Raw genomic sequence first — 18,181 nt, 5'->3', positions numbered from 1 at the left:
TACTAAAATAAGATCAAGAGAAATAAAACATACACAGGAAAAATTACTTTTATTTGCCATCTTTGCTGAACCAGTGTATGTATTGAGGGCTCTATATCTCCTATCCAGAAGTGCCATATAAATTAAAGACAATTCAGCTCCACGTTATCACACATGCTAAGTAATCTAATTTTACCTGGCAGCAGTACCAGCTTCATAGTTCATTCACACATATGTAAATCAATGAAAATTTATTGGATTTTAAACAGACCTTAAAAAGACCACAAAACTGCATAATACTTTACTAGATTGAATATACAAACCCATATAGTTCAAGTTTTAATTTCTAGGCAATTTTATTTTGCCTATTGTGAAGAACAAAAAAAAGAAGTAGGAGCAGAATAACTTCACACAGAGACCTTGAAGGGAAAACCTGCAACTCTGCATCACACAGTGTCTTTCCTGTCTGTGTAAAGTACAACAATAAAGCATCTCCAATTGTCTCCTTTATGGAGAAGCAGCACAGGCCACCCAAATCTTATGAATATTATCAAGAGCAGGCAAAAAGCCAGTAGCAGGCACATCAATTTTAAAAACTGAAGTATTTTAGATCATCTTCTCCTATGCAAAACGGCTTTGCAGGATTCAGGAGGGATATGAACTGTGACAAAAAACAGGATAATGGAAAAAAAAAATGTTGAAGCTTGAGCTACTTTATAAAACACTAAAAGAAAGTAGGTGGTAAATTCTAAAGTGGATTTAAGGAGGAAATAACAATAATTCCTGAAGCATATTTTCAAGATCACTCAATCCTCAAAACAGCTACTTTTCCCAGGAAATAGGATAATTCCTGCCTATGAAAGCTGCCTCTGGCATTCTTCTGCTAGAATTGCAAAATTAGCATCCAAGAAGTCTTGCTGAAATTATATTTTCATTTCATGAATGCAATGCCATTCACATGACCTCTTCCCATCTGTGTTCCTGGATTACTACTATACATGCAAAAGCAATGGACCCAGCATAATAGGTCATCTTCCCATTTAACTCTTCCGGGCTCTAAAATCTGCCTGCGGAACCACCACACAGCAAGTAGCAGAGGCAAGAATGGAATTAATCTGTTTTGAATCAAAATAAGCACCACAGTTGTTACCTGCTCAGCGTGGGTAGCTGAATAAAATTAGCTCCATTTGTACTGATATTCTGCTATTTACAGAGGAGCTTTCACTCAAAGCATAGGAGACCAAAATACACATATCTTTTATGAGGATACGTGAATCTTAATGCACAGGTATTAAAGGACTGAATTAAAAAACTTTGTTCAGCCAAGTTCTACAGCATATGCTAAAATAGGAAATAACTTTTCTTTCTCCCATGACAGAATACATAGCAGATAATTTTGGGGGGGCATCCTTCTATGTTCCCTTAATTCACTGAGCCCAGGCTGCAGTAGAGTTCCAGTGTATTTCACCAATGCCTTCCACATGATGACTAAAGCTGAGAAAAAGAGGAGCTGAATTTACAGAAAAGTGCTGCAAGTAGTCCCATCATGGAAGTAGGATGGTAGAATGACAACGAAATATGCTAATTGAAGCCTTACAAATTTTAAAACAACAGCAGACAGCAGACAGCAAAATGTGAAATAGGAAGAGACTGAAATTAAAAGAAATGATAAATCTGACAAGAGAGAAACATACAAAAAAGGCTATGAAAGTCAAGGAAAATTGCGAAGTTGGGATAAAGTTCTTTAAGGAACATGCAAACTTCTATCAATAGACTCTTCACCATACACAGTAGGCAAATAAGTTGAAAAAGAAACACAAGTGGCAGAGACAGTTCCTCATTATTTCCCTTTTGTATTCAATAGGAAAGTCCAGGTATGCGTGGTAGTAAAGTCACTTGCATTTTATGAAGATAATGAAGCAGCTTCTCATTGCATTACTATCCAACAAAACATTATAATGACACATGTTATGGAAAAATACTTCTAAAGCAGCAAGCATTACAGTTTGCATCCAAGACCCTTAAGAGAAAGCTAGTGGGGACACTTTCTTATCTTAATTATATATCTAAGAAACCTTGATTATGTGAGAAATTCCCAAAGGCTAGAGGAATGTGAACTTGCCACAAGATAAAAAAGGGCAGTTTACACCAGTAGCAACAAAATTGTTAATCTAACAACAGCCCTAAGCAAAATCAGAGGAAAAAAAAGGAACTGGATTTTGATGATCATGAATAGCAGTATAATTCACATCACTCAATACTTTCATTGCAAATAGGCCATGTCAAACAAATTTACTTTCATTTTTAGATGAGATTACAGAGTTAATACAGAGCTAAACAGAGTTAATACAGAGTTAGTTAGTCACAGCAGATTTTTTTTTTTTTGGTAAGATTATTTGTCTGAGCAGTATATGATACAATGACAATACAGAATTACAGGAGAAATAACTATGATATATTGGAATGAATTGAGTAGGTCAGAAAAAAGACAGAACTATGAAGGTGACCAGTATTTCCCTGATATATTTGAATCAAGGTGAGATGCTTTCTCTGGAAGGTGCACTTTAGTCAAAGTTATTTTACTCCTTAATGAAGACCATAAATTGGGAGACCATAAGACCTGTTTGCATATTTAGAAAGGCATTACAGAAACATATATTTACACAGAGTTTCAGTATGGAAATAAGAACAACAAAAGGTTTGAAAGCTCTGAAAAGAATCCTGAAAGCAGAACCCACTTCAGTGATGTCAAATTTTGCTACCTAATATCAGCGCGCCTCAAACTTTTGCTTGAAATGAGACTACACGAAAAGGATGCAAATACACTGCAAATCTAGACATTTTAAAACACACAGAATAATTTCTAAATTACTTATTGTGTAAAGCACTTACAAAGAATTGCATTTGGAACAATGAAGTTTAATAGACTGATGGAGCTTCTGGGGTTTGAAAGTTCTCAGCTTTGCTCTAATGCGGTACTGTTGAGGAGCAGTGCTATTCAGAATCGTCCTCAGTCCTGTGTTATTCAAATCCTGATGATCTGTTAATACTGTAGAACAAAAAAGACCCCACATACCCTATTAAAATACATGGAATTTGAGGAACAGACATTACAGGCACACATGTGCTCTAGTCCCCTGTTTCTCTTCAGCCCTTGAACAATTTGCCTTAAAACCTACAATTATCACAACGCCCTGATTTCACTATGAGGTGAGATTCATTAATATAGATAGTCCCTTTTTTTTTACCTCAGGAAGCATATCCGAGTGCACAGCTGAGAAGAGCAAGATGATCAGGAGGTCACAGTCAAAGATACATCACGATCCTATGCCTAAATGCTACACTCAGCTGGTAAGTCTTGATACAGACCAAGTATGAAAATAATAAAGAAACTGCTCTTACAAAACTAACCTGTTTAGTTTAGTTACAACCTACATTTTGGTAACTCAGCTAGTAGCTGCCATGCAATTTAAGTTGCTACCAAGTTAGATTTGCAAGCTATGGGTAATATGAAAAGGTCACTTAAAATATTTGAACCATTTCTGTTTGCTCTTCTGAAACGGGCTGCAATATCAGGTATTAAATGACCAAAAGATAATCCTGAAGGTTATATACAGTTGCAGCCTTAATTTCATCAATACACGTTACTTCAGCCTTTTAGAGAAACCACAACAGGCTGTAGGAACATTGTGTACTTGAGAGTATGGGAATTTAACATTCAGAATAAACAAAAGCAGAATATATAAAGATATTTTATTCCTTAAAAATATTGAATGAAAACAATTCAATATTCATAAACTTAGAATCATAGATGATAAAATAGATCTTACTTAAGACTTCAATCTTTTTGTGTTCGTGACTCAAAAACTTTCTGGTTCTTTAATAAAAAATAAATAAAACTTATCTTAAGATCAATGCTTCTTACCTGTTACAGATAATTGCTGACATCTCTGTAAGTGTGATTGAAAATCTAAAAATCAAGAATTTTCTAATTATTTTACTTCCTTATCATGCAGACACAAAAAAATGCATATATGTACAACAAGAAGTTATGCAAAAGACAGTAAAAATCCTAATGACATATGAAAATAATGTAACAAAAGAAAAGAAAGCAAACAGGACACTTAAATATGTTAAAAGCTCACATATTTGAGGAAAAATTACTGTATATATTATGCGGCATTACCATTCAAACTGAACACTTATTCAAGGTTGCTGTTCATCTAAACTGCACTCATTCTCATTAACCTTCTTGGTAAATAAGGTAAATGCATTACTCAAGGTTATCTACTGAGTCTTTCAGGATAACAAATATCAGTTGTAAGTACCTTAATTCATATAAAATGATACGTATCATAGGTTTAAGTTTGATTTCGTAGAACTGTACCCAGAACAGATTAGTGCAACTATCCACTCAAAAATGTGTGTGGTGGATTTTTCAGAACCTAATCAATTTTCTTATCCCTAAATATTTTTTTGTTTATTTTGTACATCTTGTAGTCCAGATAGATTTCATAGAGAGACGTCTCAGGGATAAAATGCCATATATCTCAGTATATAAGAGTTCTCTGAAGGAAGAGCTTTCTGTTAATTACCAGGACACTTGTTCTTTTCATTAGCAGAAGTTGTGGACATTAACTATCAGAATAATTAATTATTTAATTAATTAGTTTTTGCTCTCATTAAAAGGTCACAAGTTATACCAATTTCTTCAACGAAGAATTGAATTTAAAAGAAAGTCTGGATCCCTTCTCTTTGTCTGTACTCATTCTAGTATCTTGTCATGGCAGTACAAGCTGCGAGCTGTCAGGATCTCCTAAATATTTGTTTTTCTATGGCATTCTATTTCCTATAAAAAGAACCTGTTGTGTGAGATAGTAATTTAAAATGTATTTTGTGTGTTAATCCAAAATTTAGTCTAAGTATCTTCCTTCAGACAACATTTAAAACAAGACAAAACAAAACAGCAACAAAACAAGAAGTACAAGGGTTTTGAAAATCATGTAACCTGAAAACATGAATTTTAGCCTACAAAAAGGCAGGGTTTTGACTAATGGGAGATTTATGAATTAGCTTCCACAATATAAAAGAAATAACATGGTATAAACAGAAAAAAGAACTGAATCTCAAACTACATTTCTTCAAAGCAGAGGCGCAGATCATTATTTTGTTCTATTCTCATCACTTACCATAGAAAATTGGTAGTTTTCTCTCGAGTAGGCTTTCTTAAGCCAGAATTTTATCAACAGTATTTTTTTTTTTAACTGAAGCCTTCTTAATCAGCAACACAAAACAATAAACAGTCCTCAAGTGTTTCCTCATTTTTTACCACTGTTATCCCAGTGCCTAAAAGGACATGTTTAGGACTCCCATTATGTTATATTCTATGCAGAGCAGAAAGACAATAAGTTTAGCACCTAGAAGATATAATACACCTAAAGATCTTGTAACTGAGCTTCTTAAATATCATTGGAGGAGTTTTTTTTGTGCCAAAAAAGGGACTAAGGTTGATACAGCATTTATCCTGTAAACTGTCCGTGAATTACTACTTTTCCATTGTATTGAACCTTGCAGCTCTGCCACTGTAATGTCATTACACCCAACAGCTGAGAAGGGATCTTCAGCAAGCAGCTGTATAGTGTTTTCGGTGCCTGTGTCTGAGGAATCTTCCTTTAGACACAGGGAATATCTCACTGTGCTGTGATCTAATAGAGTATGATTAAGAACAATGTTTGTGGTTAAAATTTTATTTACTGCCTTTTATGGAAATGTTTTTATCTGTAAGAAAGAATTCTACCATGAAACAGAAGGACAGGATAATCCCAGATTTCTGTCTAATAATCCATACGAATTCTGAAATGCTTTACGTGGGAGAATGACATTACACATCATCTTTAGAGAAGCAATAAACATAGACTTATCTTGGCTATATTTAAATACATGTTAGAAGAAAGAACAAATAGATTTTCAATTGCTCTTACCTGCAACATTGCAAAAAATGCCATCTAATTCCACTGAAGACATGCTATCCAAATTCTGACTGCCTGCCAGATCCACAGATTCCAAGAATCTAAAAATAAATGAATGGATGAATATTTCATAAAACTTGTGAAATCCCTCTCACTACCTCCACTTCCAACATCCTGCTTACTAATACACAAGTATAATGTTCAGACAAAATAGAATCTCCAGCAGAGATATAAAATTCAATTGAGTCAAAAGTTGCAGGCACCTGTTATAATGATACAAGTGAGACACTGATTTCCAAATCACTTCTGGAACTTTAAACTCAATATAGTGCCAAAAGACATCTGTAATGGTGGAAAATAAAATTTCTGATAAAAAATGATTTTGGTCATTAAGCAATTCCTTAAACACGCACTCATTTCAATAAAGTATTTAAATTTCATGCTTCATTTCAAAGAAGTTTTAAGTCTCACCAATTCTAAATAAGACATTTGTACATATTTAAAACATGCTAAATTCTTTGCTCAACTGAAACTTTAAATAAACTTTATAAAAGAATAATCTTTAAAAGATTATAAAGATTGTATGTCACTATAAAATAGTTAGCTGATGCAGCCAGGCCTTATTATTAGAAAATTCAAACAACAATATTAATCTCTGCTGTATTTTCCATTTGAAAATGGAAAAATGATTTTTTACCTTACTAGTACTAATCACACATCCTTTCCCAAATTTCTGGTTTTTATATACATTTATAAATCTTAAGTCTACATTTGTAATATTAGCCTGAAGTTTTCTGGAATAATTTAGAAAATAGAATTAGAACTTACTCTTTTAGTTCTCTAACATCCGAGTTATTTTCTGGCAAGACTCCTATTCCTCGACCATAACAGGTGCCTCCATGAAGATGGAATTCTACATGTGATACATCGTGGTTGTCAGAACTTGCTTGCTTCGTATGAATACTGTAAATTCTCAGAAAACTTCCAATCTTAAACATGGTGGTGGGAAAAAAGAAAGTAAAAAAAAAAAAAAAAAAAAGACTTGATAACATAGTGTCAGCTATTTCCTTGGAAAATCCTAAGCATCCTAAACCTCCCTCCCAGTTTTCACACAATGGCAAAGTCATTGAGGGACCTTCGGAGATCACCTTGCCCAAGGCCTCTCCTCAAAGCAGGGACAACTAGGAAAGGTTGCCCAGGCACATGTCCATGCAGGCTTTGAATATCTCAAGGATGGAGACTTCACAGCCTCTCTGGACAACCTGCCCGTTTTGCTTCATCCAATCCCATGGAAAAATGGGACAGTGGGAAAAGCTACTGTCAGAACCAGGACAAGCACCACAAACGCCTCAAGACAACTTAAGAAGACAGATCAAGAAAGCCAGAAAATTCTTCTCCTGAGGGCATAGTTTGTCTTCCCTGTTCCCCATATGACCCTCCAGAGACTGCTGTGCTGTGGTTTGTCCATGCATGGCAGCACTAAGTAGCTGATCTCATGATACAGCTTATCTGTATTTATGTATACACAGAAATGCATCTGCTTACACACATTTTTAACTCTACCTTAACTTACACTCACAGATAAACTTACAGATAACACTCACAGATAACTTACACAACAGATAAACTATTTTGCAGCACCATAACAAAAAGACAACAGTGTTCAGAGTTTCAGTAATAGAATGAGGAACAGAATTAAGTTCTGCTCTCTGAAACTGTTCTGTCAAATTACACCAACAAACTTGCACAGGTAGCTACTAAGAAATTATGAAGTGGTGAGAAGAGGTGAATAGGTACTTTAATATTGCTCATATTAAAAACTACCAAACTATACTACAGAGATGTAATTAATATCAGCATTGCAAAACATTGAAAAAGTCAAGCAGATTGTGTATGTGAGCAGAATGACAAATATGACTATGCAACATGGACTGCAATTTCCAAATATTCCTTCGGGAGGCAGCATTGCTTATTGTTAACAGTAGCCAGCAAAAGTTATAGGTGCTAAAAACGTTATGGCATTTTTGATCAGTTTATTGAATGGCTGGAGGAAAAAAAGCACAGCTCTTTAGAGTAATTCTATTTATGAATTACCCATGCAACTCATTTAGGGCAAGTTCATTTAAAATGAAATTAAAATAATAAACACATGATTTCCGGCAAAATCAGTTCCTATTTTCAGTTGAATTCAAGTATGACTTTTTTAAAAAACAGATATTAAGGTTAAAAGATAAAACTAAAGAAAATCACATCTACAGCTTCCAGTAACTAGTTAGAGCTAAATAAGTTTTCAGAATAGCAAATTCTCATAATTACTTCAAATCAAATGTGGGTTGTGTCAAAAATTGTTTAAGCCACAAATAAAATATTGAAGGTCATTTGTTATTGGCAGTTTCAGGAGATACCCATGACAATAGTTTATCTATAGAAACCATGTAAGCAAATCAACCTATACCAATTCTTCTCGCTTTATAACTGTATGGTATTTAAAGCAGCTTCTTCATTTTATCATATGAACAGTCTAATTTGAGTAAATCATGCACAATTTCTTGCAAGTGACAGAAAGCATTTGGCTGTAATCCTTTTATCCAAGGAATAAAAGAAAATCCCAAATTAATTTCATCAATAGGATTGGGGATTTTTTTTTTCGTCTTTTTGATGATTGTAAAGACAGTGTGGGAAAAATACAATAAACAGGTGATAACAACACTACCTAGGTCTGAAAAATAAAATACAGAAAAAACTGTAACTATGCAACTTATGTAACAAGCAGGTTGGAAATGTGACTTAGACATTAACAACTGAGCAAAAACCTTAGTCCAAAGCACTGCCAAAAAGCATAGAAAAGACACAGGAGAAACACAGTGGAAAACATTTATATTCTGTATCTAAAGATATATATAACAAGATGTAAACGCTCTGAAACTAATGATTTGAACTTCTATGAGTGCTAAAGGTTAACTACTCTTACTGTGCTAACTAAAAATACATCGTAATACAAAATAATCCATGATAACCACAAGGGGAACTCACAATGCCACATATACAATGTATGACTGTCCAAAAAGGAAATCTCATAACTTGAGTTCAAATCTCCCCTCTTGATCACCGACAGTCATCATGACACTTATTACCTAACAAAATTCCCCCAGGTAGAGAAACCCATGTCACCCAATCTCAAGTTACAGGGCAAGGCGAATCCCGAGAACTGCTGGGAAAGCTGGACTAAGGAAAAGACCTAAGGATAAACAAGCAGGTTCACTTTGTTCCTGGAACAAAGGGAAATTGCACCAAAGAAATAGGTCACAGAAAGTCTACTTTCAGTATCAAATGAAACGAAGCTTTAATATTACTGCTATAACATTACTATTGTTTAATATTAATATAGTGTCAAACACTATAAATATTAGCTGACGGGGGAAATGGGGAAATCAGCTGGCTGGGATAAAATGCTCATACATTCAGTGCCTTTTGGATAGACAACTCAAACAAGGAATTTTTAACAAAACCTTGCAGAAATATTCCTGACACTGCTCTACAATTTGACATAAATTGACTGTAATAAACTATGCATTATCTCTAGACTGTGCACTGTTTACTTGGTTTCTTTGGCTAAGCATGGTCATATAGACACAATTTTAAAATAAAAGCAAAAATTTCTGTTTTCTCAATCTGCACATCTTGATACCAAGGCTGTGTAAAGCAGATTGTTTCTACACTAAAACATAATTTCAGAGCTGCAACTGTTACTGCAAATGGTACAAAACAACACTGAGAAGTGTAACCTAACATTTTATCAGCAATTTACATAGAAATAAAGTTCTAAAGTACTTTCAAAAACAGAAAGGATGTCTCAAAGAATAATGAACTTTATTGTTTCTGAAACAATAAACTGGCAAAAAACACCAGTACAGTTTCTACTGACACTGTTCCTATGCCTGCACTCAGGGAGATATTCTGTCCATATGTTAAACTCCCTCCAGTTTTATGCTTAGGCAAAAATGATTCTTTAATCTTTGTATAATACTTTATTTAGTTCAGGGTCTTGTTAAATGAATTAATAATTAGTTTCATCTAATATATATATATATATATATTTACCATAAGACATAATTTTGACTAGTAGTTAAAAATAAAGCTTTTCTTAAAACTTTCAAACTTTTAAAATAGCCCTTAAAGTTTTATTTTTTATCTTTAGATTATTATGTGAAGCAAAAAATAAAATGAATTCCATAAATTTCAACCTGAAACTTAATAAATCTTTCTTGAGTTTAGTTGCTAGCTTATCAGAATTTTTTATTCTATAATTCCACTAAAATACAATCCATCCACTATAGCAACAACTGAAAAGTAGTGTTTAAAAATATTCCAACAAACTTTTTGTTCAGAATGATCAATCCTGATGTAACTTTGACCATAGTGGAAGCAAAAAAAAAAAAAAAAAAGAACTTGTGTTGTTCAGAAGGTCAAAATCGGTTTCTTAGGCATCATGGCATCAGAGCTTACATAATACAGCATCTAGCAAAGGCATGTGTATAATAGAAGAAAGGATAAATGGCAAGTTAAAAAACAAAGAGAATAGATGAGTATGTAACATTCATTAAACAATTTTTCCTTCATTTTCAAAATATATTGCTTCACTCAAACATTATCCTTTATTTAAATCAACAGACGAAACCAGTTAGTAAGATAATAATTGTGTGAGAAGCTGCAAGCAATGAAAGACTTCTATGAGTACATTTTGTTGTGAATTTTTACACAAATGACAGCTATTTTATTATCTGGTATTTACTTAGGAATTTAAATTTATCAAATTGATTTTATGTCTGCTGTTAGTCCCAAACTAACTACAAATAAAGTATCAGTTGTCTATGCTTTCTGGTAAAGACACGATCTTAAAAACCGCACTTGCATACAGAAGGCAGGCCATAAATGGAAAGTTAAGATATTTTTGCTAAATTGCTCTACTCAGAAGCAAGATGGCAGTATTGTTGAAGATCAAACGTTTAATTTTGTTCTTCTTTTATCTATGTAAGCATAATCAACATTACTGACCCACTAAATGAGGATATGCATTTCAAAATGTAGAAGTTTGTAGAACAGATCATTCATTAACTTCAGACTTGCAGGCATTTAAGAGGACTATAAGCTCAACACCACTTTATATCATTTCAAAGAATAATTTTTAAGCAACAACATACATTTTCTGAGAGCATTATGTTCACAGGATTATGCATGATCTTACAAAGCCAGGAAGAGCTGCCTAATTGGATTTTTTTTTTCTTGTCAATTTCAGGGTAATGAGACTGTTTCAAACACGTTGAAGGAATTCTACATTCAAGGAAAAAGCAGGAGGAAGAGAGTAAAAAGATAAAAGTAACATCTGAAGTCATTTAACAGCAGAACAAAATTGTTACTTTTCCGAAACAAGTTCTAAATAGAAAGTAGGCCGCAGAATACTAACAATACCAGAATTACCTTAAGTGATTTTGCCAGTTGTACATGGTTATCATAGACGAGAATGTCCACTGTCAGATTCCGCAGCTGATGAAGCAGACCTCTCTCTCCTTCCAGGTCTCTTGATTCCACAGGTACCTTCCACGTTGGGTAGGGGCATTTTGTGCCATCCCACACCTGCAATGAAAATAAACCACTCCAAAATGTTCAAAAGTCTTCAGATTGAAGACTTTTTACACATCTGTTGCTTGACTAAAAATTGCTAGAAACAAAGTATCTTGCTTAGGATCTGAATTCTAGGTTCCTTAAAGTACTCACATAGATTTTAAGGCACATTTTTTTTAATTCTTTACAGGGTATAAAATAATCTCTGTGCAGAATTTTATCAGTTGTCAACAACCAATCAGTTGTCAAGAATTTACTAATATTTAGAAGAATCAGCCCTATCAAAACATCAACTGCTTCTCCTGTGGATATAATTAAGGAGACTTCATTGCATGCAGAACTTCATACATTAAATATCTGAATCCCAGCTGAAGACTTTAAACACTTTGGCTGTAGTATGTGGAGACTGAGTACACAGCATACACTCCATTAACTACTCATGATTTCCTGCTTCTCTCTAGATTCCTGGTTATGTGAATCATTCCACAAAAGGAAAATATCACATATACTTAGTGATTAGATTCTGCAAAGTGGTTGCTTTGAGCTAAATCGCTGAGAGATACTTAAGTAGTGAAATATTAACAGATTTATTTCTTAGCTACCAAAGTTTTGTGGAAAACTAAGATTGCCAAGAGACAAAAAAAATAACAGATGCAGTACTTTGATGTGCGTAAACAGATTTTTGGGGTGCAAACTTTTAGTTATAACTACAAAATAATGATTCGGAGAACTGGCATCAAAACAGAAAAACAAAAGTTCAAAAGATAGTCATTTGAGACTAAGACTTAAAAGCTGCATTTCACAGAAATTCATGAATGCTGGCCCAGCATAAGCTAATTTTAGATAATTGATGCTACCAAAGTATTTTATTTCATGAGTTCAGCACTGCAAAGGAAAAAAACACTAGCAAAGGTTAGCTTTTTAAGGGGGTTCTACCTTTTTGTGTCATCAGGATAAGCTGAACTGCTGTGGATCAAAGGGCCCACGGTAAAAGCAGCAGTGAAGACGTGTAAATACACTGAGAATAACTCATGGTTGAAATACTCAGGCTTTTTAAAAACTGTGGCAGAGTGTACCACTTCATTATCTAGACCCTTCACAATACACTCGTATTTGGGAAAGTTAGTTTGATGTTATAGACCTTTTTCCCTGTCAACAGTTTTCCCTTTTAACTCTGATTTGGCTTATCACCTTCTGATTCTGTAACGCAGCATACTTTAAAAAACACCTTTGAATGAGAGGCTGACCATTACCTAAATTCCAGGCCTTTCCAGAACTAAGAGAAACAGATTTATTCCACTGGCTATATGCTACGAAATCACTATATTTGATGGAAAGAAGAATTGTAAGTTTGTCGAGTTCTCATTATTTTCCAACTAGCTTTACTTGGGACAATTTGATAGTTCTGTATTTGAAATACCATTTTTTTGAGGAATTAATGTGTTTGAAGCCAGGGCATCTTTTGAAGAAATGTATAAGCCAAGAAGTTCTCCTCTAAAGAGGAAAAAATAAAATCCTTAGAAAAATAGCTGATTTTCTTTTTCACCTGCAAAAACATGAGCACAGATAAAGTTCATTACCTCAAAAACTTACTGGCTTCCTTTGATGCAAATTACAGAAGGAAAAACCACAGGAACTAATGAGCAATTTACTGTCCACAAAGTTATAAGGTTTATAAAGGGTCTCATCTGACATCCACTTCACAAGAGGCAGTTTAAATTGAAATATTTGTAACAACTCCAGAGCATATCACAGGATGACACTTAATGTTTCTTTGTATCGTACAAACATCATTCTGCATGAAAAGAATCTCTGCTACTCTACTAAAGGAATAATGCAGTGTGTTCCTTCCTAACATGGCATAACAAAATGTAGGAGTTCTTGTACCAATGTAGTAGTACCAAGGAATAAATAAGCCATGAAATGGAAGAAAAAATGCTATTCCTCACTAAGGTGTTAATCAATTACATAAATAATAACTAATTGAGGCTGCATAAAGTTCATCATAAAGATAATATACTAAATCCATTCATTTGTTTTCCGGTGAGGGCTAGCTGCATTAAGCTATATACTATGGACACAGCTTAACAAAAAAAAAAAAAAGCACTAAGTTGTTGTTGATCAGAAAAGAAGGTTAAAAATATCAATACTTTTCAGCTTTAAGCCCTGCAAAATTTATTGACAAACATTTGTGAAACAATATTCCATAACAATGCCATCTTACAAAACCTCTCTAAAGAAATAAGTTAAATGGACAATTTTAAAGAAAACAGGGATTTCTATTTTGTTTCCATAAGTAAACTTTGACCGTTTTATCTTACTCACTTAACATCCAAATATTTCTCTACAGTATTATTATAAATTAAATTATAATGTAATCAATTAATATGTTTGTTAGTCTACCTTTAGAAGAAAAGAAGATCCATCCACTCTTGCTTTCCCTACTAGCTGGCAAGTGAGATCAAAGAACATCATTGGCTGAACACCAGATAATTTTGCTGTGGGTCCGGAGATGGAAAGGTTACCAACTGCCCAGGCACGTAGTTCTTCTATTGTTTTCTGCTCTTCATCTAAGAAAGTGTACAATTTACTGGAGGCTCGAGGAACTACAGGTGCGCCCACGGTACCGTCAAACGTCAAGGATGCAAATCCCCCACTGGTAATTCCCTGCATCTGTCCATTGTACTCCCTGATCTGTAATAAAACACAAGGAAAAATATAAATCGCTGCACTGCATCAAAATACACACAGGTTTCAGTTTTACCACATTCAAAAAGAATGGCCCGTTGATAATTTTCGTTCCTGGTACTATGAGGAGAAAAGAGTTAAATGAGAGTAAAACACACACAAAAAAAGAAAATTCACATAATGAAGATGAAGCAGATAAACAAAAAATGTAGCATAACACCAATGATTTCTGAAGAGGCTGACTAATATTAACCTGCAAATACATAGCACTAGTAGAAAGTATTCACCAATCTCAAAATATAAAACTGGAGAACGCAGCATTATTTTTTTTACACACGGGGAAACTGAGGCACCAGCAAAATTATTTTTTAAGGGTCACACAGCAGAACATTGGCAAAGCAAAGGAATTATGGATTTTTGTTCCCGCATCTCGTGATAGACCGTAATTATCATAGAACTAGGGAATAAAATATTAATTCTAGGAGATTTTTTTTTCCTGTATCACAAATAGGGTGATTGGATTCAGGAGCTTTATTCTCCTGAATTATGAATAGAGCTTGCAGTATTACTTTTATATCTACTGCACGACAGATCCTTTGCATCCTGCTATTTGGCAGTGTATCTACAACCACACGAAACAGTGTGCAGCTCTGAGGTGTTCCTGCAAGGATCACGTAGTCTCTTCTTGTTCCCTAGGACACCCACACGAGTTATGAACCAGAAATCTCAGACCTTGATTTAACCAGCTATTTATATGCATCCCTTTTTAATTAAAATTTGCTTTCCCAAAATGAAGAAGACTTCTGAATAAGCCATTTATGAGAAAAGCTGGTTTAGGTTTCCCGGGGGTCAGTTTTAAAATCATTAAAAATCTTACTGATTAAAAAGTAGAGAAGCCAAAAGATGTAACAAAGAAGTTCTAAATAGCAACATTTGAAAAGACATTACAAACAATTTATCCCTACAGCGTATTACACTGATAAAAAAAGAAAAAAAAAAACACACTTCTCCCACGTGAATCTGAGTGAATTCATAAGCAAAGCAGTTCAAGTTTGGTAATAAGAAGCCCTTTAGTCTCTCTTACTAATGCATAGGTCTTGCCTAGAGGCATACATGTCCTAAGGATCATCTCTAGGATACCCTTTCATGTACTTAAGAATTCTCCAGACCCAACTAATGGATTATACCAGTTCATCACGTAGTTTTTCCTCAACTGTAACTTGTCAAACTTTACACTTTTAACCTTTTGATTTAAACTCTGAAAATACATTTAAACTGAGAAATTACAACTAAAGCCAGTGGAAAAATCAGGAAAGTACACAGTTTTTCATAACCAAATATTTTGATTAAGAATTATTCACAATTTGGAAAAGAATGTTGCAGTGCAAGTGTAAGACAATATCAGACATAAATGTAAAGCTTTATCTTAGAGCTGCTGTCACTGTCAATATATTCCATGGTTTTGCAAAATAAGTAACAACCAGAGGAGAGCCCTCTTTTATCAATTTTATTTATTCACCTGAATCAAAAGCTACTTGAAGCATATTTTAAGTATCTTGTCTCGCCCATCAACGTGTTTAATTCTAATTGTATCTATTTGTGCACGAATTTAATTTCTTCACTAATGTATCTAATTACTCATCAAAATATTTTGACTTCTCATTAAAAATCCTGTTCTAGACCTCCAACAAAGATATTTATGATGGCTCCCAACTTTCCAGGAAGACAGCTCAAGAAAATACTTTGTCTCCCCAGGCTTCCACTTCACCACAGATGATTTCCTCCGCTTTCCAAGGCCTTGATGCCGTATTTGCAATATTCTTAAGGCTGTGTTTGAACATACTGTCCTTATGACATCTCCTAGTGCCTTCTTTTAATGGATTTGATATCACCCTGAACATAGGAAAAGGCAGTTGTAAAATAACAAAGAAAATAAAATATGTAAGGCGGCAAACCATTAAGGCCATGGTGAGAAAATTAACCAGCAATTCTGAAGCACAAAGAAGTTTCCTCAGAGTGAGTAGAGAGGCGGATGAGTGGTCTCAAAGGTAAGCAGAATGCAACAACATTCTTTAGCAATCCACAGAATAGAAAAAGGGGATGTAGAATGGATTTCAAAGGAAAATATTTCATAAGTAGGAAAGAGACTTGTATCTAAAGCCCACAGAACAGAAGATGCTCAAAAAAACCTCCTGGCTTGTACAAATCATTGCTACGGTGATAAGGAATCCCTGAATTCTTGGGCAAATGTTGTTCTATTACAGCACTCTAAGATCTCAAATCAAATTAAGCAATGATACTGTAAATTACTTATATTTTCACACTTAAATGATTTGCAAATTGAATTAAGTTTAGGAAAAAGGCTAACACGAGACTTCTGTGTAATATGAGAATTCCCCCAGTGGTTTTTGTGTGATTACCAGTTTGTTATTACTTATCATTATTATTATTATTGGCAGAGTAAAAATACCATAGAGAAATTATTTTTGATATGAGTGGAAACAATAAAAAATGTTTTCCAAACACCAATAGCTTTTGAGACAAAAAAAAAGAGTAGATATCATGCATTTTGTTTGCAATGAGTAGTAGGTTCCAACACAGCCAGTCTGTGGGAGCCTTTGGCTAAGCTTTCTCAAAATAAAAAACTGAAGGTGGATTGTCACCTCAAACTCAATTGAAAGCCTTCTATTGCTTTCAGTTGGAGAGAACTCTTTCCTGAATACACTCATTTGAAAGACACTGATCTTGAAATGCTCTATAAATAGATTTACATTAACTTAATACACTTGAACTCTATTTTAGTGAAGCCAGTGTTATACAGCTCGCTCGTTGGAAGAGGGAAGGGTGATAGTGAGTAAAGTAGGAAGGGGAAATAACAGTATCTCCAAGGTACTTGTCAATCAAAACTGATTGTTAAATTGTAAAAGCAAGTGCAATACAAAGGACTATTACAAAATCATTGGAATCACAGATCACCTTAGAATATTTGAAATGCTTTGCAAAGGCAACATATAATAGACAGAGATTTAATGGATAAAAACCTATTCAGATCAGATCCATTTAACAAATATAGTGCACATACAGAGAAGGCATGATTTAAACAAAAAAAATCCTGACCACAAGAACCAATATTGTTTGAAATACATTGTCTAAACTTGTATTCTGGTTTAGGTATACATTCAGCCCTCACTATAACATATATTTTACTTTAGCAGTGATGAAAACATACACAATCCCCATTCTTGGGGATTCATGGTTGCCAATAAAATAATAGAAAAAAATAAGTTAAATGTTCACATTTTGCTACCCATTGTCCTCTTAACTGCAGAATTCTAGTACACATGAGATGCCAGTGAAGAGGAAAGAAAGGGTGCAAGATTGCCTGTGGGCAACACATCTCCAGAACTACACTTTCTGCAGTGAACAACTTATTCCACTCAGTTAAACGCTTGTATACAGATGTATGGCACTGTGTGACCCAAATAGGGTGCAGCTGACAAAGAAGCAAGATCTCAAGATCTTAAACAAAAAGGCAGTGCTGGAACAGGGATGGAAATTCCACAACCTCTCCGAGCAATCTGTTTCAGCAATCCAGTACTTTCCTAGTGAAGAACCACCTGTGGAAACACTCCTTTAGCCATACTAAAAGCCACCCTCACAAGAGCTATAAAGCTTCCCAGAATAAATTACAAATTACTATATATTTTGACTGTATTTTATGTTTTAAAAGATTCAGAGGAAATGGGGAAAAATGCCCACACGTGGATTATATTTCAAGTGAAAATCTATATAAAAACATAGACAGGAACTTGGGATAAATCCACAAAGAAAATAAAAAGTCCTAAGTGTCACAAACTTATTTGTTCATATAAATGATGGCTATTAACAAGCTTTCTTCATAGCAGATGAATAAAAATTTTACC

The 18,181-nt window shown here is 34.2% G+C and overlaps 1 protein-coding gene across 3 annotated transcripts in view; it reads right to left on the bottom strand.

The window, feature by feature from the left end:
* POT1 (protection of telomeres 1) overlaps positions 1-18,181 on the bottom strand; it is a 52,993-nt gene that overhangs the window by 12,360 nt on the left and 22,452 nt on the right. For all 3 annotated transcript variants that reach the window (XM_010221697.2, XM_088521884.1, XM_088521885.1), the window contains 6 exons: positions 13,974-14,264; positions 11,427-11,582; positions 6,777-6,937; positions 5,961-6,049; positions 3,905-3,949; positions 2,872-3,028 (listed from right to left, as the gene is read on the bottom strand). In XM_010221697.2, coding sequence (XP_010219999.2) covers positions 2,872-3,028; positions 3,905-3,949; positions 5,961-6,049; positions 6,777-6,937; positions 11,427-11,582; positions 13,974-14,264 — 899 coding nt within the window. The remainder of the gene's footprint in view (positions 1-2,871; positions 3,029-3,904; positions 3,950-5,960; positions 6,050-6,776; positions 6,938-11,426; positions 11,583-13,973; positions 14,265-18,181) is intronic.

Source organism: Tinamus guttatus, unplaced genomic scaffold, assembly GCF_059628265.1.
Source record: "Tinamus guttatus ecotype Peru unplaced genomic scaffold, ASM5962826v1 Tinamus_guttatus_pri_ptg000138l, whole genome shotgun sequence".
Taxonomy (NCBI): domain Eukaryota; kingdom Metazoa; phylum Chordata; class Aves; order Tinamiformes; family Tinamidae; genus Tinamus; species Tinamus guttatus.
This window is presented reverse-complemented; position numbering and strand designations above follow the sequence as displayed.